We start from the raw sequence: 24,826 nt of genomic DNA, 5'->3' as shown, positions 1-24,826 counted from the left end.
ATCATCTGATCTGATCTCATCTACATCATCTCATCTGATTTCATCTACATCATCTGATCTCATCTGCATCATCTGATCTCATCTACATCATCTCATCTGATTTCATCTACATCATCTGATCTCATCTACATCATCTTGTCTGATTTCATCTACATCATCTTATATAATCTACATCATCTGATCTCATCTACATCATCTGATCTCATCTACATCATCTGATCTGATTTCATCTACATCATCTGATCTGATTTCATCTACATCATCTGATCTCATCTACATCATCTGATCTCATCTACATCATCTGATCTCATCTACATCATCTGATCTCATCTACATCATCTCATCTGATCTCATCTACATCATCTGATCTCATCTACATCATCTGATCTCATCTACATCATCTCATCTGATTTCATCTACATCATCTGATCTCATCTACATCATCTGATCTCATCTACATCATCTCATCTGATCTCATCTACATCATATGATCTCATCTACATCATCTGATCTCATCTACATCATCTCATCTGATTTCATCTACATCATCTGATCTCATCTGCATCATCTGATCTGATCTCATCTACATCATCTCATCTGATTTCATCTACATCATCTGATCTCATCTACATCATCTGATCTCATCTACATCATCTGATCTCATCTACATCATCTGATCTCATCTACATCATCTGATCTCATCTACATCATCTGATCTCATCTACATCAATCTGATCTCATCTACATCATCTGATCTCATCTACATCATCTGATCTCATCTACATCATCTGATCTCATCTACATCATCTGATCTCATCTACATCATCTCATCTGATTTCATCTACATCATCTGATCTCATCTACATCATCTCATCTGATCTCATCTACATCATCTGATCTCATCTACATCATCTGATCTCATCTACATCATCTGATCTCATCTACATCATCTCATCTGATTTCATCTACATCATCTGATCTCATCTACATCATCTGATCTCATCTACATCATCTGATCTCATCTACATCATCTTGTCTGATTTCATCTACATCATCTCATCTGATTTCATCTACATCATCTGATCTCATCTACATCATCTGATTTCATCTACATCATCTGATCTCATCTACATCATCTCATCTGATCTCATCTACATCATCTGATCTCATCTACATCATCTCATCTGATCTCATCTACATCATCTCATCTGATTTCATCTACATCATCTGATCTCATCTACATCATCTCATCTGATTTCATCTACATCATCTGATCTCATCTACATCATCTCATCTGATCTCATCTACATCATCTGATCTCATCTACATCATCTGATATCATCTACATCATCTGATCTCATCTACATCATCTCATCTGATTTCATCTACATCATCTGATCTCATCTACATCATCTCATCTGATTTCATCTACATCATCTGATCTCATCTACATCATCTCATCTGATCTCATCTATATCATCTGATCTCATCTACATCATCTGATCTCATCTACATCATCTCATCTGATCTCATCTATATCATCTCATCTGATCTCATCTACATCATCTGATCTCATCTACATCATCTCATCTGATCTCATCTACATCATCTGATCTCATCTACATCATCTCATCTGATTTCATCTACATCATCTGATCTCATCTACATCATCTGATCTCATCTACATCATCTCATTTTATCTCATCTACATCATCTGATCTCATCTACATCATCTCATCTGATCTCATCTACATCATCTGATCTCATCTACATCATCTCATCTGATTTCATCTACATCATCTGATCTCATCTACATCATCTCATCTGATCTCATCTATATCATCTGATCTCATCTACATCATCTCATCTGATTTCATCTACATCATCTCATCTGATTTCATCTACATCATGTGTCTCATCTATATCATCTGATCTCATCTACATCATCTGATCTCATCTACATCATCTGATCTCATCTACATCATCTCATCTACTATGTCATCTGATGTCTGAGAAGTGTTTGTAGGAGTGAAGGATACTCCACCCAGTCCACAGCGTTCTTCGCGATCAGACTCTCGCCTTTGGTTTCCACAAATGAAGAGATGACATAACTCCTGTTCTTCTCTGGAATCAGATATGAGACCTTTAGAATGTGTCGACAGCAGTCCTAACGACACTGGTTCATCACCATCACTGGCATTATGGGATGGATGTAGTGTTTGTTTATGTTTGACTCACTGATTGCGTTCTCAAATGAGACGAATTTGTTGGGCTGAACGTAGTTGACAATGGCTGACATCTCCTCAAAGGCTGTGACTTCTTGTCCAGCGGTGCCCTGAGGACAAACACCACATCACACACATTTACATTCTCACATGATTTCTTCAACGGAACTCAAAGAGAGAGAACCTCACTGAAGCCTCTTTAAATCTGTGAACCTACACACTGCACCACAAAACATCACATACAAGTTCACCTCATCAGAGTTCTTCATCTTCTCTTCATCTTGTTCATCGTGATCATCGTGTTCCTCGTGATCATCATGACCGTCTGTATCATAAATAATCACAACATCAGATATCACATCAACACAATGTGTGTGTTGAGAGACATGTTGAGTTAGTTATGTGTTTGAGTGTGATCAGATATGTGTGTGTGTGTGTGTTGTTTTAATGCGTGTGTTTGTGTTATATTAGTGTTTTATCAGATTATCAGATGTGTGTGTGTTGTTTTATGTGTGTGTGTGCTATATTAGTGTGTTATCAGATTATCAGATGTGTGTGTGTTGTTTTATGTGTGTGTGTGCTATATTAGTGTGTTATCAGATTATCAGATGGGTGTGTGTTGTTTTATGCGTGTGTGTGTTATATTAGTGTGTTATCAGATTATCAGATGTGTGTGTGTTGTTTTATGCGTGTGTGTGCTATATTAGTGTTTTATCAGATTATCAGATGGGTGTGTGTTGTTTTATGCGTGTGTGTGTTATATTAGTGTGTTATCAGATTATCAGATGTGTGTGTGTTGTTTTATGCGTGTGTGTGCTATAATAGTGTGTTATCAGATTATCAGATGTGTGTGTGTTGTTTTATGCGTGTGTGTGCTATATTAGTGTTTTATCAGATTATCAGATGTGTGTGTGTTGTTTTATGCGTGTGTGTGCTATATTAGTGTTTTATCAGATTATCAGATGGGTGTGTGTTGTTTTATGCGTGTGTGTGTTATATTAGTGTTTTATCAGATTATCAGATGGGTGTGTGTTGTTTTATGCGTGTGTGTGCTATATTAGTGTTTTATCAGATTATCAGATGTGTGTGTGTTGTTTTATGCGTGTGTGTGCTATATTAGTGTTTTATCAGATTATCAGATGGGTGTGTGTTGTTTTATGTGTGTGTGTGCTATATTAGTGTTTTATCAGATTATCAGATGTGTGTGTGTTGTTTTATGCGTGTGTGTGCTATATTAGTGTTTTATCAGATTATCAGATGGGTGTGTGTTGTTTTATGCGTGTGTGTGTTATATTAGTGTGTTATCAGATTATCAGATGTGTGTGTGTTGTTTTATGCGTGTGTGTGCTATAATAGTGTGTTATCAGATTATCAGATGTGTGTGTGTTGTTTTATGCGTGTGTGTGCTATATTAGTGTGTTATCAGATTATCAGATGGGTGTGTGTTGTTTTATGCGTGTGTGTGTTATATTAGTGTGTTATCAGATTATCAGATGGGTGTGTGTTGTTTTATGCGTGTGTGTGTTATATTAGTGTGTTATCAGATTATCAGATGGGTGTGTGTTGTTTTATGCGTGTGTGTGTTATATTAGTGTGTTATCAGATTATCAGATGGGTGTGTGTTGTTTTATGCGTGTGTGTGTTATATTAGTGTGTTATCAGATTATCAGATGGGTGTGTGTTGTTTTATGCGTGTGTGTGTTATATTAGTGTGTTATCAGATTATCAGATGGGTGTGTGTTGTATTAGTTATGTGCGTGTATAATATAAATTATGTGTGTGTGTGATAAAATATGTGTGTGTTATCAGATATGTGTGTGTCTTATCATAAAGGTTGTTGATATGTGTTGACCGTGATGATGTGCGTCGGGTCCGTCAGCGGGGGGATGGTTGGGGTCCACTGCAGAATTCTCAACGCTCTCTGTTTTCTTTGCAGTCTCTTGTTTGTTGGGAGCAGCGCTGCTCTTCTTGTTCTTGATGAGAATCTTACACATCAGCTCAGATGGACTGGGGATGGGTTGGCCTGGCTTCAGCTGAACAACAAAACACAGTTTCATTTCATTTTGCTTGAGAATTCAACGGTGTACAAATCCAGCAGAACTTTAAGAAGCACGCTGAACTCACAGGATATTTGTCCAGCGGATCAACGAGCAGTTTATCTCCAAATATAGTCCTGCAGTGATGAGCCATCTTCTCCTGTTGCTTTACTCTGAAGAAACACAAAGCACACGTGAGCTGATGTCAGACATGATCAAATCTGCCCAATGAGGAGGAAATGATCTCAAGGTGTCTCACGTGTCCACGTGGTTCTCAAACGAAAGCACGATTGGATACTGAGAGGTTTTGAAGGCGCTCTCATTGATGGCTTCAATAACGTCCTGTTAAAGAAAAACAGCAGCATCAGTATTTGATCACTTGTATCTCACAGTCTAGATCTCAATTATGGGATGTCTGAATTTCTTCTTGTTATTTATGAAGAATTTTATGTGTTTGAAGGTTCGGCTGATAGCCCCATTCTCACAATCTGACCCATGTAGCATGTGCCCAGCCACCTCCACTACACATCCAATAATATCAGACCCAGCTCAGGCTGGAGAGACGGACCTTAAATAAGATCTCAGTTGTCATGGTGAAGCCGTGGGTGATGATTGGCTCTTCATCTGGAGGTTTGCCTTTCCAACAATCCAGCTCGAGACAGCGACACCCGGAGAGCAGACACTGACGGTACATCTCAGGAGACGAGACGCCTGTCAGCTGACCCGCTACACACACACACAAACACACAAAACCAACTTGTCCATTATTTGAAACATGACAGAAAATCTAAATATATATGACAATTAATATATTGGACATATCAATTATATGGAATAAATAATAATATAACAGGACATATTTTATGTTCATATTATATAGTATTCCATTCCATTCCATTTTCTACCGCTTATCCGAACTTCCTCGGGTCACAGGGAGCCTGCGCCTATCTCAGGAGTCATCGGGCATCAAGGCAGGATACACCCTGGATGGAGTGCCAACCCATCGCAGGGCACACACACTCACTCATTCACTCACACACTCACACCCTACGGACAATTTTTTCCAGAGATGCCAATCAACCTACCATGCATGTCTTTGGACCAGGGGAGGAAACCGGAGTACCCGGAGGAAACCCCCGAGGCACGGGAGAACATGCAAACTCCACACACACAAGTCGGAAGCGGGAATCAAACCCCCAACCCTGGAGGTGTGAGGCGAACGTGCTAACCACTAAGCCACCGTGCCCCCCCCCCCCATTATATAGTATATTAATTATTTTTAATAATGTTATTTCCTGTTAAACTCTTGAACGCTTACAGTCTTAATATTGTATCATATGTTTTCATTTGAATTTAATTCTTGCCAAATTCTTTACATGTGAAGCCAAATTAGAAGACCTAGACTCTTATATTTTTTGGATGAAATTAGAGATAAATTTGATCATTTTTTATCATTTTGAAAAATTTGAAGGCTTTTACATTTTTTAAACATAGCCAAAAAAATCTAAATATATATGAAAATTATTATATTAGGCATATTAATTCTAGTTTACTTAATTGTGTAATTATTGAAAAGAATGATAATAGTTCAATAATATGACATATTTTTTATTTTGTAGAGATTTTGTTTCTTTTTAAACTTTTACAGTCTTAATATTTTTTGTATCATATGTTTTCATTTTATTGTTATTTTATCAGGAAAGTCCCATTGAGATGTCAATCTCTTAAAAAAAGTTACACATGAAACAACTTCAGACACTTTAAACAATAAGTGCATACAAGAGATCACAGAAGTTCATTAAAAACATTGATTCCTTTGATTTAGTCCATAAAAGAGTTTCTAAAATATCGAGTGAAGGGAGTCGTTCCAACATTAAGATGCTCTGCAGTTCATCTCACACGAAAAGGTGAATTCAAATGAAAGGCAGTTTTACCAAACTCTGTATATACTCTTGGGATTTTTAAAAAGGAAAATGGTATGTTTTGAAAGTTGTCTAGTTATTTATCCTATACGTTCTGCTCATTTCTAATGTACAAAAGTCTTATTTTGTGTTTTGATAAACTCTTGTTGAGAGGTGAGATGAGAGATGCTTTACCTGTGAGATATGTGTTGTGAGATGATTTGACAAAGTAATGTCCGATGGGTTGAGTCATGTCGTGACTCTGTGCCAGTTTGTCCAAATGCACCACCGACGTTTCAGAGCCCATCAAATAAAACATTAAACCCTCTGGAGATATCTGACCTGAAGGAGAACACCATTTCTCATCAGTCTCAGCACTTCTTTAAAACCTCTCTGGAGGATTTGAAGACAGAACGCTGCCGTGGATTCTCACCTCGACTGGCATTGGAGGAGCTGGGCTCATATTTCTCGATGAGGGTCTTCATCTGATCGGGTCTGACGGGTGGAAACAGCTCCTGATTGAGACGAGGGTCTCGCTGCTTCTCGTTCAGAAACTTGGCCAGCATCTCCTTCGTCATGAAACCTTTTCCTTTGGTGCTGTGGGTGTCAGAATCCAACACCAGGTGAATAATAGCGATGAAGGAGAAAGTGATGTCTGTGTGCTTAGAGATGTTGAGAAACTCACAAGGACGTGAAGATTTCATTGATTTCTGGTCTGGGACAGAGATGCATCACGAAGGTTTTGAACGCTGCCTCGGTGAACACATCTAACTTGATGGTGTCAAACTACACAACACAAGATAATGTGTTCAGTTAATTCTGCACACAAACACACACACACAAACAACCACAACTAAACAAACACACACACACCTTTCCTTTTGGTAGATTGGCAGCTGTCAGCGCCTGTTCAACTCTCTTCTTTTCAGCAGGAAACAACTTATAGATACTGGGACACATCACGTCATCATTATTATACACAGATATCACACAAACACTTATATTTACACCTCATTTAAAACTGTCATTCAATATTAAGTCCTTACGTTTTAACAGGGATTTTTCCATCCTTATTGGTCTGCAGCGTGAGGCGAACATACCTGATCAAATGGGAACAAACATATCAAACTATTGGAAATATTATTTAATCAAATAAAATCTCAGATAGTCTGATTGAAAAGTGCTCACAGTTTCTCCAGGAAGATCTGTCTGCAGGCGTTTGCTCTCATGGTGTTGTAGGCAATCGCCAGAATGTCATCTGCCCATTGCTGTATCAGAAGTTCAGTTATTTTACATATTGTCATTATATTTCTATGGTACAGTAAAACTTTTTGATCAGGAATATGTGATAATGTTTCAATGTGATAAACCCTAACCATTCATGTAGACGGTTTCATCTTAACATAAACAAACATTACTGAATGTTGACTGCGATACCAAGTTCGACCGCCAGATGTCAGTGTACCACACGGTGTCTTTAAATGCGACTAAACTACAGGTCCCAGTCAACAAATCGTTTATTTTATACAACTATTATACAGTAAAATAATAATACAAATGAATATTAAAGTAAATTAATTTAAATCAAATATAAATAGTCATATTATTAGACACTATAATAATATTCGTCCACCAGAGATGAAACACAACTGATGTGCAGTGCAGGTTGTTAGTTGCAGGATATGGAAATCATAAACTAATAAACTCCAAAGCACAAAGACCAGAAGCTGCTTTTTATGGAGCATTAGCCCTCATAATGTACGACTGCTGGCAGAGATGAATATGAACATCACAGTTTCTCTTGTTTTACTCTGTTCACTACATTCGTAGTCTGATTTGATTGAAGAAAACGTGATGAAATGAGTGCATGTCTACTGTTTCTTCATACCTGGGCAACTTCTTTTGCAGCAAAGAAGTTGAGATATGTCAGATTGACGGTGTCAGCGCCCGTGACGATGGTCAGAGTTTTGGCCAGATGATGACTGTCGGGAAAATCCATGTTGAAGACATTACGAACTTTTTGGTGCTGTGGAAATAACGAAAGTGTTCAATAATTATAAGACTATTATATATGACAATAAATTGTAACAAATGCTTTAAAAAAAGAATGTGAGAAAAAGACACAGAGAGATGGAAATACAGACAGACAAAGATAGAGACAAACAGAGATATACAGACAGACAGAGAGACAGAAAAGGTTGTGATTGGTCAAAAGTATCTGTGCAGTTTGCTAGAAGAAAAAAATAGGAACTAAGAATAATACAATTATTTCATTAAAATATACTTTTCTAAGCAAAGCCCTGTTAAAAACAGCATATGCTGGGTAAGGTATGTTGTGATGCTGGTTTGACAAACTTAAACCTGCACATGACCAGCAATCCAGTCTCAAAACATACCTGACCCAGCATATGCTGATGTCTTCAACAGGGAGAACATAAGGATGTTTAGAAAGAGCGATAAATGTAAAAAAATTCCATGACAGTCCATTTGGATGAGAAATGTTTGATTGTACGAGAGCTGGGAAGGTCCTGCTTGAACATCTCATGCATGTCGTCTGCTTTCCATACATCAGCCATCAACAAGAGAAAACCCAGACCGGCAAACAAATCTGGATTCATGCAAATGAGCAAAGCTAGATGTAGGAGGTCAACACCTGTGTGTGTGTGTGTCTCTGTGTCCCTGTGTGTGTGTGTCTCTGTGTCCCTGTTTGTGTGTGTCTCTGTGTACATGCGTGTGTTTGTGTGTCTGTGTGTGTGTCTGTGTGTGTGTGTCTGTGTGTGTGTGTGTGTGTGTGTGTCTGTGTGTGTCTGTGTGCTTGCGTGCGTGCGTGTGTGTGTGTCTCTGTGTGTGTGTGTGTCTGTGTGTGTGTGTGTCTGTGTGTGTCTGTGTGCTTGCGTGCGTGCGTGTGTGTGTGTGTGTCTGTGTGTGTCTGTGTGCTTGCGTGCGTGCGTGTGTGTGTGTGTGTGTCTCTGTGTGTGTGTGTGTGTCTGTGTGTGTGTGTGTCTGTGTGTGTCTGTGTGCTTGCGTGCGTGCGTGTGTGTGTGCAAGAGACACTTAAAGAACAACAGATATACATTTTCCTCATTATATAACTTTTACAACAAATAATTTAAATAATATTCATAAGGTTTCAAATGGTACATCAACTTTTTATATTAGCAGCAAAGCAGAAGTGAGAAGCGTGGTAAGGATTAAAACAGTGTTTACTGTGTGTGTGTGTGTGTGTGTGTGTGTGTATGAGTGGAATGAGAAACTGTGAGACTTCTGGAGACAGTGTGAGTGTGTGTGATGGTACATTGAATGGCACTTTTGCAAGGCAAATTCACACAAATCCTCAAAAGCAACAATCCATTCAAACACCAGCAGTCAGGCTGAACGCCATCAGTGTCTTCATACACATATTAACATACTTATGCAACAAAAGCACATTACATAACACACGCATAACACATGACACATACTTTGGGGACTTTGGCGTATTTTCCTGCTCTTGTGTCCCTGATGGTCGCAACATCCAGAAGTTCAGTTTCCTACAAAACACGAGAGAGACACGATTTATATGACACACATCGAACACACAACTAGACTAATGCATTCAAAAATAAGCGGATGAAAATGACCAACTCAAGATATTATTCTGAAGGTGGTTAAACTAACAAGTTTAAGACAACCACCTCAGAACAGTTAATAGTTAACATTCATTTATGATTGAATTATTTCAATGGGAAGACCATAACTAACACACACATCAACAATAATTGTGTTTAATATGACAATTTATCCATAGCAATTAAAATGAATATGTACACGTATTAAAAAGATGATTTAGACCTTGGGTGTGTGTTTGTGTTTGTAGAAGTCATGTTTACAAGGGAGTGTCATGTACATTAAGAGCACATTAATGTTTCATACAGGATGATTCTCTGCCCACACAAGATTCTGCCTAAAACCTCTGGAAATGCTCAACTATAACACTTCAAACCCACAGAAGCACAAATCAATAAAGAGAGAGAGAGAGACACACAGAGAGTGAGAGAGAGAGAGAGAGAGAGAGAGAGAGAGAGAGAGGGAGAGAGAGAGAGAGAGGGAGAGAGAGAGAGAGAGAGAGAGAGAGAGAGACAGAGAGAGAGATGAGTGCACATGAATATGGTCATTATTAATTAGTGTAGTTTATGATTGAATTGAATGAGTTTGGTATTTCTATCCAGGATCAACATCTTACTATAGTAATAACCCAGAGCAGTAAAAACACGTCTAATAAAAATAATAATAATAACTTTCAGATATCAGATGTTCAGATGTTTCCAAAAACAATCAGATAAAAAGAAAAAAAAGCTATTTATTAAACAAATTATACAGAGCATATATAATTAAAAAAAGCGCTGACATATCTCACATAAAAGCTACCCTAAAAAAGTAAGTTTTAAGAGAGGATTTAAAAATATTAAGAGATTCTCCATGTCTTATCTCAGAGTTTGATGTAAGTAAATGTCTTACTTTGCTCTGATTGGTCCAGACCAGATAAAATCCTTTCGGATCCATCTTCAGGGTGACCGGGATGGTTTTCTTGGAGTCCTGTGAGGATCACACCAAACTATTAAAGCTCTTACACAAACATCAATGAATCACACATCAGTCTGTCAGATGAATCCACAAGAGACACACGGACGACTTTATTATGTTGTTAAAAAGCCACATCAAATATTCCAAATTTAAGCGTTTTATTTCAGATAAAACAGAAGAGATGTCTATCTTATAGTCTGTTACCTCTTTCCATTTTGTAAATCTGTCTCCCTTCACAAGATACTCTTTGACGTCGGGTTCCTTCAGCGAGTAGCGATTTTTACTCATTTTGGACACAATGTTGAGGTCTAACGCTTTGATCCTGAAGTCATGGAAGCCATGTTAAACTGAAGGACTTCTGAGGAACTCTGACAAAATCACTGTGTAAAGCGTCCAGCCTTCAATATGCATTGCAAATGAGTATTCTGAGCCCAACCCTGTTCACCTTTACTGTATTTACAGAATACACGCTGAATTAAACAACCACACCAGATCTGATCACGAACCTTTCCCATACCAAACTCATTCTAATGGGTTTAATGGTTCTTATGGGAGTTGTATTGGTTCTAATGGAAACTATAATGGTGTCTGTGGGTTTCCACTGGTCATGTGTTGGTGGATGTCATCTGACAGTTGGGAGCCAATAGAACGCCATTAAATCATACTGGAATAAGACCAATAACACATTACATGAAGACATCTGGTACTGGTTTTAATGGTAAATAGCTGATGGTTTAAATGGTGTTTGTATTGGAAACCATTCGCATCTCAGCAGTGTCCCACATGTGTGATGATTACATATAAAACGTTATCAATCAAGACAATAAAGATCATGTTGAAAAGGAGAGTTTTAACTTAAATGAACAAGGCCACTAAATGATTTCTAATGAAAGTAGGAATTTGAAATAAACTTCATCTCACTGACTCTTCTGTTTCTGAGGGTGTGGCACAGAGGTGGGAGTGTCACAGATACTCTTTATATCAATAAATAAACATCTATACATCAAAACTGATTTGAATTCATTACTCAAAGATGTGCTTGTGGTCTAATGGTCACTTTCAGAGATTTAAGCGGACCAAAATGAGAGAGAATTAGATGCAGTGGGTTAACAATGATGTCCATGTAGTTTGGGTAATAGTCAAATAAGAGCATCAGCGATGCTGACGGATGTAAATCATTTACCATCGTTACCATGACAACTCAAAACAGAAATATCTCAACTATTCGACATTTAACATGGCGCTGAGTGGAAAACTTTTATATTTCATTTAAATATGAATTCAATGAATACAATAAACATAATTGTTCAGTCTAACCTGCACAAAAACCTGTTGACATGATCAGATTTAAAGCTAAACATAAACTTTAATCATTTCTAATAGACAGGACTTTAAATGTCAGTTATTTCAATGTTTTTAAATATGTTAGTGATTTATCTATTATGTTGCTGATTGAGGTTTTAAACACACAGACACACACGCACACACACACACACACACACTACAGGTGTGGTTCTGACCTCAGTCTCACAGTGAAGGTGTGGTCATCAGGGCTTGATGTGACAGAACGATTGGTTCCTGCCCTCCATCCCATCAGGGCTATCGACATCATGGCATAAGATTAAAAACGCTTAATCTGATTGGTTTGTCAAACAGCTGACTGAATCCACTGAACTATCCAATCACAGAAGAGATGAATCACATGAACAAAAAGCATAAAATTATTACTTTTTTTACATAAATGTCAAAATTGATCTGTTTATTATTTACTATAATAAGATGATAACAGACTATTACTGAAAACCAATTATTATTCATGTTACGCTAACATTTACTAAACCATGGCAAACAAATCTGAATGTCTTAGATTTCACGACACTTCATGAGCAAACACTGTCACCCAAAGCTACAAATGATAGAAAAACAGGAGCAATCTTATCATATGAAATTAAAAACAGTCAGAATGCATAATAATGTGATTATTGTTAATGAAATAAATAAAAGGCAAAGTATCAGAAGACTTCTTTGTTTGAGATCAAATATTAGTTGCAGAATTAGGAGCGATACCTTCACCAAAAGCGATTTAGTGAACAGCATTTCTACAGCAAACGCACATTATATAGATGATAATATATTAAAGATGTTAATTCTTGTGAATGTCAGATATTGTTTGATTGACAGCTGTAACTCTCCATGGTGCTGAACTCAAGCGAGCCCCAAAAATGACGTCATTTAACATGGGATCAAACCATTAAAAACCATTATATACTTTTATTAATAAGAAGTTTAAATTAAATTCATCCGTATGAAACTAAACGTTAGAAAAAATAAATAGAATATATTGCTTGATACTGATCTGCTCTGCATTATATAGTGTGTTAGAACGCCTACTAATGACCATTTTAAAAAAGATCCACGAAATCTTAAATGACCTGAAGAGCATCTCGTGCTGGCCCTTTAAGAGCCTCCTCCTCTCGTCTTCTTCAGCTGAATAACAGAGAGAGAGAGAGAGAGAGAGAGAGAGAGAGAGTCTGTGTACTGTATGATCTCTCTCATCACCCTCAAGCCACTCTTATCCATCCCATGATATTTCGATCAGAAACATCACCGTCTTCAGGGAAAGAGAGCTGCGCTGGATGCTGGAAAACACCAGAAGGTTCCGCATCATCCTGCGTCCTGATGCGCATCATCATCCGGATGGATTTTTCGGTCATTTCGGGCGCCATGGATGAAAGGAAACCCGTTTAACACCACACACCGAGCGGGATTCGAGCTCAACCCACTGTGATCTCCGCGCATCTTCGTTTTCAGAGGGTCTGATCACCAACAGCCTTTCAAGACGGACGGGGTCGTAGAGCATCGAGGGAAAAACCGAGGCAATCGGGACAGGGACTACATGCCCAACATGGAGAGAGGGAAACCGGCCACTTACACGGGCGACAAGAAGGCAAAGATGGCAGCGAAGACCAATAAGAAGTGGGTAAGACTGGCCACCGTGTTCGCCTATGTGTTATCCGTGTCTCTGGCGGCGATCATACTGGCCGTCTATTACAGTCTCTTGTGGAAACCGGCCGGGGCGACTTCTGGAAAACCCGGTACCTCGAACAACAGCACCACGGGCAACTCGGAGAATGGTAACGGGACGGAAATCAACGGCACACAGCCGGTGCTCTTCAATGTCAACGGCACGGCATCCAACGCGTCCGAGGTCAAGGCGAGGGAGACCAGGTCCCTCTCCAAAAGTGCGCACTCCGAATCCGGGGACCTCTACAAGTACACACTTGCTCACATCGCGGACACACAGACTGGTGTCAAAGATCCTGCCCAGACCCGTTCGGCTAAAGACGTCCACGGAGATCTCCAGACGAGGCGCTGGGATGCCAAAGACGAGACATCTTTTGATGACGCCTCTCGGGCGAAAAGACAGAATCGGTTGGTGTCGGACGCGAACGACCTGCAGAGGAACAATTAAGCAGGGCCTTTGGACCGTGAACGAACAGCAGAGCTGCGGGTCCGACACGAGACAGACAGCCCGCCGTCCGGTGCGCGCGGAGACGCGGAGGCCGCAGCGGGTGCATGGACACCGTCACCATAGCAAAGGCGCAAATAGTCTTTAAAGCTCCTATAAATTAACATATAATCTTAATAACCTTCTCGTTTTGCCTTCAGCTGGCATGGTGGACATTTGCAAGGTTACCGGGGTTGATCTTTTTGGAGCGTAATAGTCCTAAAACTCGCCTGCTGGCTGTCATGGTCAATGCGTGTCTATAAGAAACATTGATCCAAAGACTGACCATTCATTACAATGCCTTTATTTAAAAAGCCACTTTGGGGGGTGGGGGGGGCAAGCCTTTAAAACTATATCTCTTAAAGCTTGCATGAAGTTCAGCTAAACCTAACCAATTTATTCAGGATTCTTATGTTAGAGGAGCCTGTGTCAATGCTCAGGACGTGCAGATATCCAGTGTAAATCTGTTGTGTAGTGATGTACATACATGCCTCACGATGAAGGGAACGTTTAGCATTGCTAGATCATTTTTACAACGATATTGTACCATAGGTGCAGAATATATCAGCGTAACGGTAAATAAACTACATTGTATATGCTTTCTGACATGATAAACATTAGAATGGCTCACTTCATTCCTTCATTACGGATAAACACTTCAGAAGATGGATTTCGTTTCCCTAAAACGCATCATAGCTTTAGAAAACAATGACACTGATACAGAAACCTAAGCACACACGTGAAGTCTGTTGTTATATAATCAAACATGTGCTGCACATCCATCATCAGATTAAAAACGCTCTTTTAGTGACAGATTAAACCTTGACAACCAAATCTTAAAATATATACAAATTCCTGCTTTAGAACGAATCGTATCACATCTCCAGTTTTGCTTTTTTAGGTATATATATATATATAAAGTCATTTTTTGGGTCAGATCAAGTGAAAACAGCTCTCTGAGGTATCACTACACATCATCACTTTCATCTGTACTGGCCTCGTCAGACTCGTGGGTCATTTCGGACTCATATAGTGATCTATTCTCGCTTTGCCGTGTTTCTTTCTCTTCTCCAGCGCACTACAGCGAGCGCTGAACATTTATTGATTCACTGTACTCGAGTCAAAAACAGGATTTACACAATCCTGCTCTATTTTCAGCTCTCTGACCCTCAACGCATTTACATTTACGCATTTGGCAGACGCTTTTATCCAAAGCCACTCACATTGCATTGTACTATACAATTGTTTCTGAGATTGTGCAATCGCTGGGATTTAAAGCATGACGCCACACTCTGACCACTGAGTCACAGGAAAGCTCTACATGCTGGACAATAACACTATCACACACAATAGAATAATGGGTTTTCTGAAATGGGGGGTTTGCTTGTGCAAAAGACGGCATCATGTTGCTCGGGTCTGGTGGGTGGATGCAAGGATGTTGCTTTAGGGTTGCTAAGGTGTTCTGGGTGGTTACTATGGTGCTGCCAAGATGTTGTTGTTTACTGACCTCAGCCAAGAACACACACCTCCATGTCCTAATGACAATCTGCTCTCCAAAGAGACTCGCGACTCAGACTGAGATCATCCTGTAAATCTTGTCGGGCTGTTGTGTGATGTTTAAGGGATTTAAACATTTGAATCTTAACTTTGACGTCGTCTGTATCTGCAGGTTCAGATGTACTGCAAAAATTGAGAGATTTATTTTTGAAATACTATCGCTGGTTATTAATTTAAATGAACTCTTGACTCTTGATAATAACTATACGTTTGATATTACTTTTATATGTGTTTCTTATTGTTGCAACTCCATAATGACCCAGCACAGCATAGCAACCTGCCCCTGGCAACCGGCCACATCACCTCAACTCTGCAGCATAGTGTGTTTGCAAGAACTTTAGCAGTTTATTTATTTGATCCAATAGCTCCAAATAAGAAAATACAAACAAAAAAACGGTTCATGCAAGAGTGAAATCAGATTGTTTAAAGTGAGCTGTTGACAGACCAAACACTGCGGACAGAGAAACATTATAAATCAAACAAATGAGAGAGAGAGAGAGAGAGAGAGACTGCGGTACAAGAGTGCTGTAACCCAACCCATCCATCCCATCACTCCCTCAATCACTGACCCTCATTTCCCAGCAGTGATGGAGAGCGACAGCACAGGCGTCTCTGGAGCGCTGAAGGTCTGAGCTCACATGCGGCGGCAGGTGCACATCATGTTATCAAATATGTGCCAGGAGACCTGGGAGCCTTTTTCCACTGCACTGCAGCACACACACACAAACACACACACACACACCCACACACAAATCTGATACCTCACAAACACAAATCTGCATTGAAACAACTGCTGATATAAACATCAGTTTGAGCTGAACACTTTATTCCGCATAACTTCATTACAAATGTTCAGTTATACAAACTGCCTTAACGATTAGAACTAATAACTCTATCACTGTAAAAATGCTTTACACAATATGTGTCATTTCTGGGACAAAACATTTCGCATTCCCTTTTATTTATTTGACACAAAATCAACACATCATGTATTAAAAGTATAACACAAACTATGTAATAATAATTCAAGCATCCTTTTTTTGGAGAGCAAAATATAACATTACAGTTCAGAGTTTTATTAACACCTGTGTAATTGTTTGACTCTAACAAAGAAGAATATCTGAGGATTAATGTACGGTAAATGGATTGCATTACACATTCTAATGTATTTCTAATTTATTTACAAACATGTAATAACCCCAAATCATCTAAATGTAAGGTTTCAATTGCTCTCACAGGATTGTTAACATTACTTTCAGTGCATAATACAAGTAAATCATAAGTAGTTATAATTAAACGACTTGCTTCAGGGGAAAAGCAATTTGATTACAGTAATTCATCTGTGATCCATGACACCCAACACTGAAACCCAAACACAAAAGAGGAAACATCTGATACTTGATTTCACATCTGATAGGTGAATTTCATGTCATATATCACCTCTGAGTCACAAAGACATTTTGAGATGTGTAAAAGAAGCCTCAACCTTTTATTTTAAATCTAAAAACAGGAAAACAACACATTACTTACGTAAGAGATTCACTATGAGATGTGTTAGTGAGAGCAATGCTCTTGTGATTTAAATGCAGTGATACTGATGTGAAATCTCTTTAAACTGAGGAAGCAAATAAAAAGCAACACTTTTCTGGATTTATTTTAACAAGGTTTTGTTCCAGAGTAAGATTCAAACCATCATCATCATCATCATCATCAATCATGAGTCATGTGATGTGCTGAGGGCCTCGGGGACGATGCGCTCCCTGAACACGTCTGCTGGAAGAGAGTAATTAAAAGAGTAACAGAAGACAACCCAATCATTTCCAGAGCAACAGTCTCATGAGGGGCGTTTAAAAATAATAAGACACAAATCCCACATGACTCACCATCATCTCAAAGCTGCTCCACACTCACAACAACACACACAAGATTCTCAACACGTGTTTTTCACTTCACAGCGGGGATAAAGATCAAGTAAAGCAGGTTACATTCAAATGATGATTTGGTAGAGAAAACATGATCAAAGCTAAACACTGGAAACTAGACTTCTGCTAACAGCGCTACCTGCAAAATCTCATAATCCACAATTCAATGTGTATGACGAAATTCTTTTAAAATACAACATTAACAATGAAAATATACAGTAAGTAAAACAGGAAAATGACTGCATGTCTGTTTTAGATTTGAAATTGACATGTTTCCATCATCTTCACTCTTAAAATAAAGGTTGTTCACAGCGATGCCACTCAAGGTTCTTTAAAAAAACGTCTCTTTCTTACTTTTTATAATCTGAAGATCCGTTTTTCCATCATAAAGAATCTATGGCGAAACAGAAAGTTTCTTTGGATGGTAAATGTTTTTTGTGCATCCGTTTGGACAAAAAAGTTTCTTTGTGGCATTGAAGAATCTTTTGAAGCACCAAGAGTTCAGTCACAGAGTGTTGAACACAGAACTGATCTTCATGCAAATATTTCAGAAACAACTTTTCAAGGGGAAAACGTTTGTTTTTTTATTATGTATTTTGACATTCAACTCAAAAGCAAGTAAACACAACATGTGACGACATAATAGAAAAATCCAACTTCAGTCACATGAAACATTTGTGAGCGTTTCCAATAACAAATAAACGTCAAAAATACTGAAATCATCATTATAATAATAATAATAATAATGATATTTTACCGTAACATCAAACAATAACCAGCGACTCCTTATGTGCTAAATCTACAGGGGCAAACAAAAACATTCATTTGTGAAGAGTTATTAAAGTTGTAAACATTTTGTAAAAACAAAATTGAATCTAAAGCGAGGATAGATTAGAAAATGGTTTTAGTGTTCTAGTAATGTTTCATATGTAACATTCAAATGAGATAAAGTGCTAATAAACAAACCTTAAGAGTCCATTCAAACCCACAACACCTGAGCTTAGATCAGTCAAAGTATCATGTGATGAAGGCGTCTGTTGGGTTTATATGTATGAATGCACATGGATTCTGTGTCTGTGGGTTCAGCCCACTAAACTTCATTAAGTTAAACATTCAAGTGGCTTCAGTAGTGCTTTAAACTCAAATCAACAGCCCAAAGATCTCCAAACGCATCTCAACATTCACTTCCATTCAGCTTCCAATAGACCTCAAAATAAATACTGCAAACACTGCTAAAGTGAAACCAACAAGGCAAATGATGTTTTCTCTCTGTGGGTTTTGGTTTCAGTGTCCGAAGATTCAGTCAGATTTTCCATCTAAACAACTTTCCCGTTTTCTCTAGCCTGCGTGGAAGAAAGAAAGACATTGAAATGAGTCAATCGTTCATCGTCAACTGGGTTGACCGCACAACAGTACTATTAGTTGAGCTTCTTTACGCTTTGTCCTTAAAAACAAATGATCTGATCACTTTACAGTCAATTTTACTGTATTATCTCTAACATTAATCTTTCATTTAATTCAAGAAATATATTTCAAATAAAGTCTGTGAAGAGAGATCAGCGGCCGCTGGTGCACAAAAAACATTTGACAAAACCATCGTGAGACAGAAACAAACAGTAACAGGGATTAATCACGTAGCGCACAACATCCAATGTAAAGAGCATCAGTGATATTGTGTGTTCTTGTGTTTTGTAGCGTATCTCTCTAAAGGATTCTCTGTGAAACGGTTGAGATTGTCCAATCACATGAGGTCAAACATGACAAAATCAATATTGATACCCTATCAGCAAAAGTAGGTGGGGCGCCCTAGCAACGTTCTGACGAGAGCCAATTAGAGAGCAGCCTCAGGTCACCTGCCTCCAAAAGTTTGTGTACCTACATGGACACTCATCATGTGCAATATACTGTATATGTAGTGTCACAGAATCCTATTTTAAATCAAACTTTTAATGAATGCGGACACAACTACCAGGTGAACATAGTGTGAATGAATCTGTTTATTTCTAATGATATGTTGAGCTTGTGTTTAACAGTCTTCTTCTCTGGATAATTTGGTGGGGCGGCGCCCCCTATTGACTAGCCACCACTGGTGTGAACACTAGCATTTGTTTACATGTGCATTACTGACATAAAGATCATGTGATCAGATTCAAATCTAATATTCTACCTGCAGATCCTCTGAGAGTTAAACATAAAAGTGTTGAAAAAGATGCAGGATTGTTCCAGTGGTGTGCAGTGAGTGTGAGGATGTGGCCTGGTTTCATATATAGAGACTCTTTCTAGGGTACTTCTGACGCTCTCTAATGGAGTTGCAGTGGGCCGCTAAACCCAGCGAGGTGGGACACTTCAAATCTGAAAGTCAAATGAGCAACTAAACTACAGCCACACACTGAAGCTCTACTACACAACACAGCCTGCAGTCTAGCAATCCACCTGCATATCAGCCACACACAACACACACACACTCACACGGGACAACCTGAGTCAGTCAAAGAGTCCATATTCACAAACACACAATCTGAGGCACACCACAGTCCAGATTTACTCACAGGCACACAACAAGTACATGCATGCACGCAGATTCACACAAACACACATCCTCTACAACACTAACACAAGACAAAAAAACACATTACACACTCAACATAGCAGGAATGGTACAGCACTCAGAGAAAGGCCAGATTCAAGCACACACACTGCACAAATAATACAGTACAAAACTCACTCAGACACACTTACACAAAAACATTATGAATAATGCACACACACACAGGGGGTTACACTATGTGTTTATTCATTCAATTGAGAGTCCAGATTAGCAGTCACACACACATACACACTTGTGGATGCATGCACACACATGTACACACTCGCACACACACACTTACCACATCAACAGAGGAGCTGCAGTCAGAAAGAGCATCCTCAGAATCCACATTCAGTACACACAGACTGGACTCCATCCCTTCTTCTGTAAACACACACACAGAAGTCAACATGTATGTCACGTTCAATCCCTCCTTTCAGTTCTAACCCAAACATGAACTGTTTTTGTATTTCTTTGATTTCCTGTATCTGTGGTTGAGTCTTACTCCTGTAAAAAGAGACAATCATTCTCTAAAATGAAGAGGTTATTCTAGAGGATCTCATTTCCTCTGAAGGTGGTGATGATATTATGATGAGTCATGGGTTTACACGTGAGTCACATGATGTCATACCACAGCAGGTCTTGTTGAGCTCCAGAGGTAGAGTCTGGACCGGTTTGTCTGCTACACAAACGTCTTCATGTCCTGAGCGGCTGCCGAGACACCACGCTTCTCTAGACTCTTCATTTATCACACTCACGTCTGAGAGACGCTTCATCTCTTCTCCTTTCATATCTGCCATCTCTTTATCTTCAGCCACATGTCTTTCCTCAGATCCGTTCTGTGGCTGTGAGCCGCTGTCTGAGATCTCCTGAGGCATCTCCAGAAGCTCATCAGAGAATCCCACCTCCTTCTCCGTGGTCTTCAGACCGGCTGTCTCCTCGTCAGATATCACATCACCGCTGAAGTTCTCGGGTCTGAACGCTGCTTCAGACACATGCGGCTTTGAGTTTGGAACGTCATCTTGATGGATGTTTTTCTCCTCAGAAGAACACAGAGCATCTAGTTCCTCCAGGAAGGCCTGCAGATCGCCCTCTGGATAGACCTTCAGATGTTTGAAACAGAATCAAAGTCTCAAGTGAGGGATGACAGAAGCGTTCGGGTGAATTTCTCTTTTAACTTCAAAGCTGAGATTTGATTTGTACCTGTTCATGTCCCTCGTGCTCTTTAGCATCCCATCTGAGAGAGAGAAAAAACTGAATCAAACAATCGTTTCTGCTCAAATCAACGTGACATGTCAATTGTACATCACTTGTTTCTATCTTCCTTGACGAAACATTTGTTTATGCGCTGTAATGTTTATATGAAGCGTTTCCTGTGGGGTTTGAGGGATATGTGAGTTAAATGTCAACGCTCACGATCAACAAGCGTTAGGTGATGTTGTAAGCGATGTCCCATCATGCTTTGTGTTTGGGTATGAATGCAGACTGTAATGTGTGTGAGTTTCATTGAAACAGTGATGTTGTGTTTATGATGATGATCTCACCGTCGGGCTCGGCCTGTCAGACGCTCTTTACCCTTGGCTTTACTGCTCACAACGGGACGACTGTTGCCCTTCCTCTCTCGCGCTGGATGACCACAGAGAAAAGACCCCTTTCATCAGCTTTTATTATCCAAATAACATTATCAATGTGTCAGACATTTCATCTCAAACTTGATTATTGCTTTGTGATAAACAGACAAATGTGAACAATAACTGGAAACACACTACATATCATTCTTCCAAGGCCTAAAGTTCTGAACACTAGTGTTGTAGTCCAGACCACCAAAACCAAGACCAGAGCGTGTCGAGACCAAGACCAGAACGACCAAAATTCATTCAAAAGATCCACGAAACACTAAAAAGTCATAATAAAATAATAATAGAAGTAACTAGTGCAGAGATACATGTGTAGGATGTATAATGTTCCATGTTTTATCACACACCTACTGTGACATAATTCAGTCTTTGTGCACGTGAAACCTCCAACAACTAAACATTTAAAGAAAAGTTCAATACCCAGGATAAATGAAAGTCTGTGACCTTCAACAAAACAAAACATTCACTTCTTTTTTACATCCAATCACATGAATGATCTTAACACATAAATCAGACAATGCACCAGCAATTTAGTGTCATTCCCACAGTTGTGGTGCTGACCGGTCTTGAAATAAAATCCAGAGACCAATAAGTCTGAGACCAAGACAAGACTGCGGGACCAGATACACGTCGAGACCGAGACAAGACAAAGACCATCAAAAAATGGTCTTGAGACCGGTCTCGAGTACAACAACACCACTGAATACTGTAAATGACACACAAAAAAGAAAATGAGCTAAATGTCTTCTGCCTTGCTAGTAGAAACTGAAAATTGGTTATTAAAGAAAAGTATGTAACGATTCACTCCGATCACAATACCATTTATTTGGACAAAATGAGTTGAGACAAATTAGCAATGAACAAGTGCCCTTTTATTATTTCTCAAATGCTGCATATTTTCATGTTATATCTTTAATGTCAAATAACAAAAATGAACTGCGATTTTAAAACATATTCCTTATCAAATGAAAAAATGAATAATTCAAAAGTCTCTTTAATATAAACAAACTAAGTTTTTGTCTTTGCTTTTCTTGGATTTTTTACATTTAAGAAATAAGCATATCCATGTTTCCAAGTTTGCAGTAAACATAGCGCCCCTGCTGTTCAACACATGTACTGTCATTCATATTACATCTCAACAGACTTCATCACATATAATAAACCTGTGAATCGATAGATCTCTCAAGAAAAGATGTTATGAGGTGGTTATCAGTGACATTCATCTTAAAATACGAAAATAACTCATTTGGGTTTTATTCAAAGTTCCAGCGAGTCTGTTTAAGAAGTTTTCCTCACCTCTGGATTCTTCTGTTGCCAGATTTCTTCTTCTGCCGTTTCTGTTTCCTGACAATCAAACACCATAAATTCTCACGAGCTGATGCGCAACAGCACAATGAAGAAAAGAGGAATAATAAAGTGTCGTCTGCTCACCGATGGTGTGTGCGTCTCTGTCTGGTCCTTCATCCGGTTTGTCTGAAAACCTGCAGATGTGTGAAATGTGTTTAAACACTGAATACACAACAATCCTACACAATCCCATCCCGAACAACATCACCAACACTCCAGCTGGTCACATTAACATCATGACACATGTTTGGGTGTTTAGTGATGCTTTACACTGCTCACGGGTTCTGCTTCATGTGTTTTCTACTTTGTTGATAAAGCTGCTTAACCGAGAAAGTCTTGTTGGTTAAACTGCAAAAAACAAACACACCAGAAACTGTTGAATGGACAAATGTCTGGCCGAGTAAAACATGTGATTGGTCCAGATAAACTAAACTGAACTGAAGGTTCTCACAGGGATGCGCTCATCTCGCTTCCATCTCCCACAAACATTTGGGTTGACGCGTCCTGCACAATCTCTGGTGTTCACAAACCCTGCCAAATAAGGCAAGGCATTTCAACCAGCCTAAAAATATCCTGCCGTCTCCGTCCACTCAACAGTGCTCACAGGGGAGGCTTGTTTATTCCTGAAGAAAGCGCCTCACAGCACCTGGTTAACATCTGGACTCAAGTCGTGTTTGTGGGTTGCAGATCAACGGTCACGCTGCCGATGACCCTAAAGGGGTCACATGTGTTGTTCTGTGTCTTTGGTGTGTTATTAGTTGCTCATGCATGTATGAGACACGTAGCATTGCAGAAATGAAAGTGTGGGAACAGAAGATGCGTTCTATGTAAAAGCCAATCCTCTCCCAGACCTGCCTGAAACACCTGGTGTAACCACACCCCCACAAATCTACGACCCTACAACGTTAGTTACAAATAAAACAAAACTGATGGCTTTCAGGATGTCTACAAGAGCAAAATGAGAAAGTATGAACACACCTAAAGATAAACCCAAAGTGCTTACATCAGCTCGGGCTTCTCCACGTCCCAGGCTCTCCTCCACTGGCCTTTAGAGTTTCTGTGTCGGGCCACACGCTCTCTGTCGATCTCCTCTCGCTCCGTCTTCCAGCGCTGGTACTCCGTCTCCTCTTCTCTGGACGTGAGGGTCAGGTCTGTGACTCCCAGCGGCTGCGAGAGAAGACAGTGACAGGGTCAAGATCATGAACGTGACCTCAGGCAACAGCCTGATGGACAACACAGACATGCCAATCATAACAAAATAACACACGTCATTCTAAAATGAGTAAACTTGTATAATACCAATCAGTCAGTGAGAGAGATGACTATGGTCAAATTCAATATGACGGTGGAAAACCCTTTTAGCTCAAGAAATATTGTCAATTAAAAAGGTAGAATCAGCTGGACTGAGATGAAGAACACTGACTCCACGAGACAGATAATAAAAGACTTTAAAGAGGGTTTTTTATATTTAAAAGGATAACGCATATTGAGTTTGATGAAATCTAGTGTGTTGTCACATCTGCTCTCAACATCCGGTTTAACT

General features: G+C 39.2%; 3 protein-coding genes across 4 annotated transcripts in view; 1 reads left to right on the top strand and 2 right to left on the bottom strand.

Annotated features, from left to right (window-relative positions):
- Positions 1-11,058, bottom strand: part of plcb2 (phospholipase C, beta 2) — a 28,639-nt gene extending 17,581 nt beyond the window's left edge. The window contains exons 1-17 of the mRNA XM_056767754.1: positions 10,930-11,058; positions 10,660-10,737; positions 9,624-9,692; positions 8,051-8,188; positions 7,351-7,430; positions 7,209-7,262; positions 7,036-7,111; positions 6,848-6,948; positions 6,596-6,759; positions 6,358-6,504; positions 4,830-4,987; positions 4,521-4,603; positions 4,350-4,434; positions 4,078-4,258; positions 2,477-2,550; positions 2,239-2,335; positions 2,040-2,124 (exon numbers count right to left, since the gene is read on the bottom strand). Of these exons, the coding sequence (XP_056623732.1) occupies positions 2,040-2,124; positions 2,239-2,335; positions 2,477-2,550; positions 4,078-4,258; positions 4,350-4,434; positions 4,521-4,603; positions 4,830-4,987; positions 6,358-6,504; positions 6,596-6,759; positions 6,848-6,948; positions 7,036-7,111; positions 7,209-7,262; positions 7,351-7,430; positions 8,051-8,188; positions 9,624-9,692; positions 10,660-10,737; positions 10,930-11,013 (1,754 nt within the window). The 5' untranslated portion in view covers positions 11,014-11,058. The remainder of the gene's footprint in view (positions 1-2,039; positions 2,125-2,238; positions 2,336-2,476; positions 2,551-4,077; positions 4,259-4,349; positions 4,435-4,520; positions 4,604-4,829; positions 4,988-6,357; positions 6,505-6,595; positions 6,760-6,847; positions 6,949-7,035; positions 7,112-7,208; positions 7,263-7,350; positions 7,431-8,050; positions 8,189-9,623; positions 9,693-10,659; positions 10,738-10,929) is intronic.
- Positions 11,059-13,248: 2,190 nt separating this feature from the next.
- On the top strand, positions 13,249-14,834 carry LOC130437065 (uncharacterized). The gene has a single exon (XM_056768186.1). The coding sequence runs from the start codon at positions 13,622-13,624 to the stop codon at positions 14,195-14,197; it is 576 nt and encodes a 191-aa protein (XP_056624164.1). The 5' UTR covers positions 13,249-13,621; the 3' UTR covers positions 14,198-14,834.
- A 2,056-nt stretch (positions 14,835-16,890) lies between these two features.
- Positions 16,891-24,826, bottom strand: part of LOC130437039 (coiled-coil domain-containing protein 9B) — a 23,503-nt gene continuing 15,567 nt past the window's right edge. For both annotated transcript variants that reach the window (XM_056768147.1, XM_056768146.1), the window contains 8 exons: positions 24,287-24,450; positions 23,368-23,417; positions 23,233-23,280; positions 21,844-21,925; positions 21,503-21,536; positions 20,931-21,402; positions 20,601-20,683; positions 16,891-19,055 (listed from right to left, as the gene is read on the bottom strand). In XM_056768147.1, the coding sequence (XP_056624125.1) occupies positions 19,029-19,055; positions 20,601-20,683; positions 20,931-21,402; positions 21,503-21,536; positions 21,844-21,925; positions 23,233-23,280; positions 23,368-23,417; positions 24,287-24,450 (960 nt within the window). In that variant the 3' untranslated portion in view covers positions 16,891-19,028. The remainder of the gene's footprint in view (positions 19,056-20,600; positions 20,684-20,930; positions 21,403-21,502; positions 21,537-21,843; positions 21,926-23,232; positions 23,281-23,367; positions 23,418-24,286; positions 24,451-24,826) is intronic.

This window comes from Triplophysa dalaica, chromosome 15 (genome assembly GCF_015846415.1).
Source record: "Triplophysa dalaica isolate WHDGS20190420 chromosome 15, ASM1584641v1, whole genome shotgun sequence".
In the NCBI taxonomy this organism is placed as follows: domain Eukaryota; kingdom Metazoa; phylum Chordata; class Actinopteri; order Cypriniformes; family Nemacheilidae; genus Triplophysa; species Triplophysa dalaica.
Note: the sequence above shows the minus strand (reverse complement) of the source record. Positions and strands in the feature narration are given on the sequence as shown.

Excerpts from the sequence above, each read along its gene's own strand:
- LOC130437065 (XM_056768186.1), top strand. The coding sequence starts at position 13,622 with ATGCCCAACATGGAGAGAGGGAAACCGGCCACTTACACGGGCGACAAG.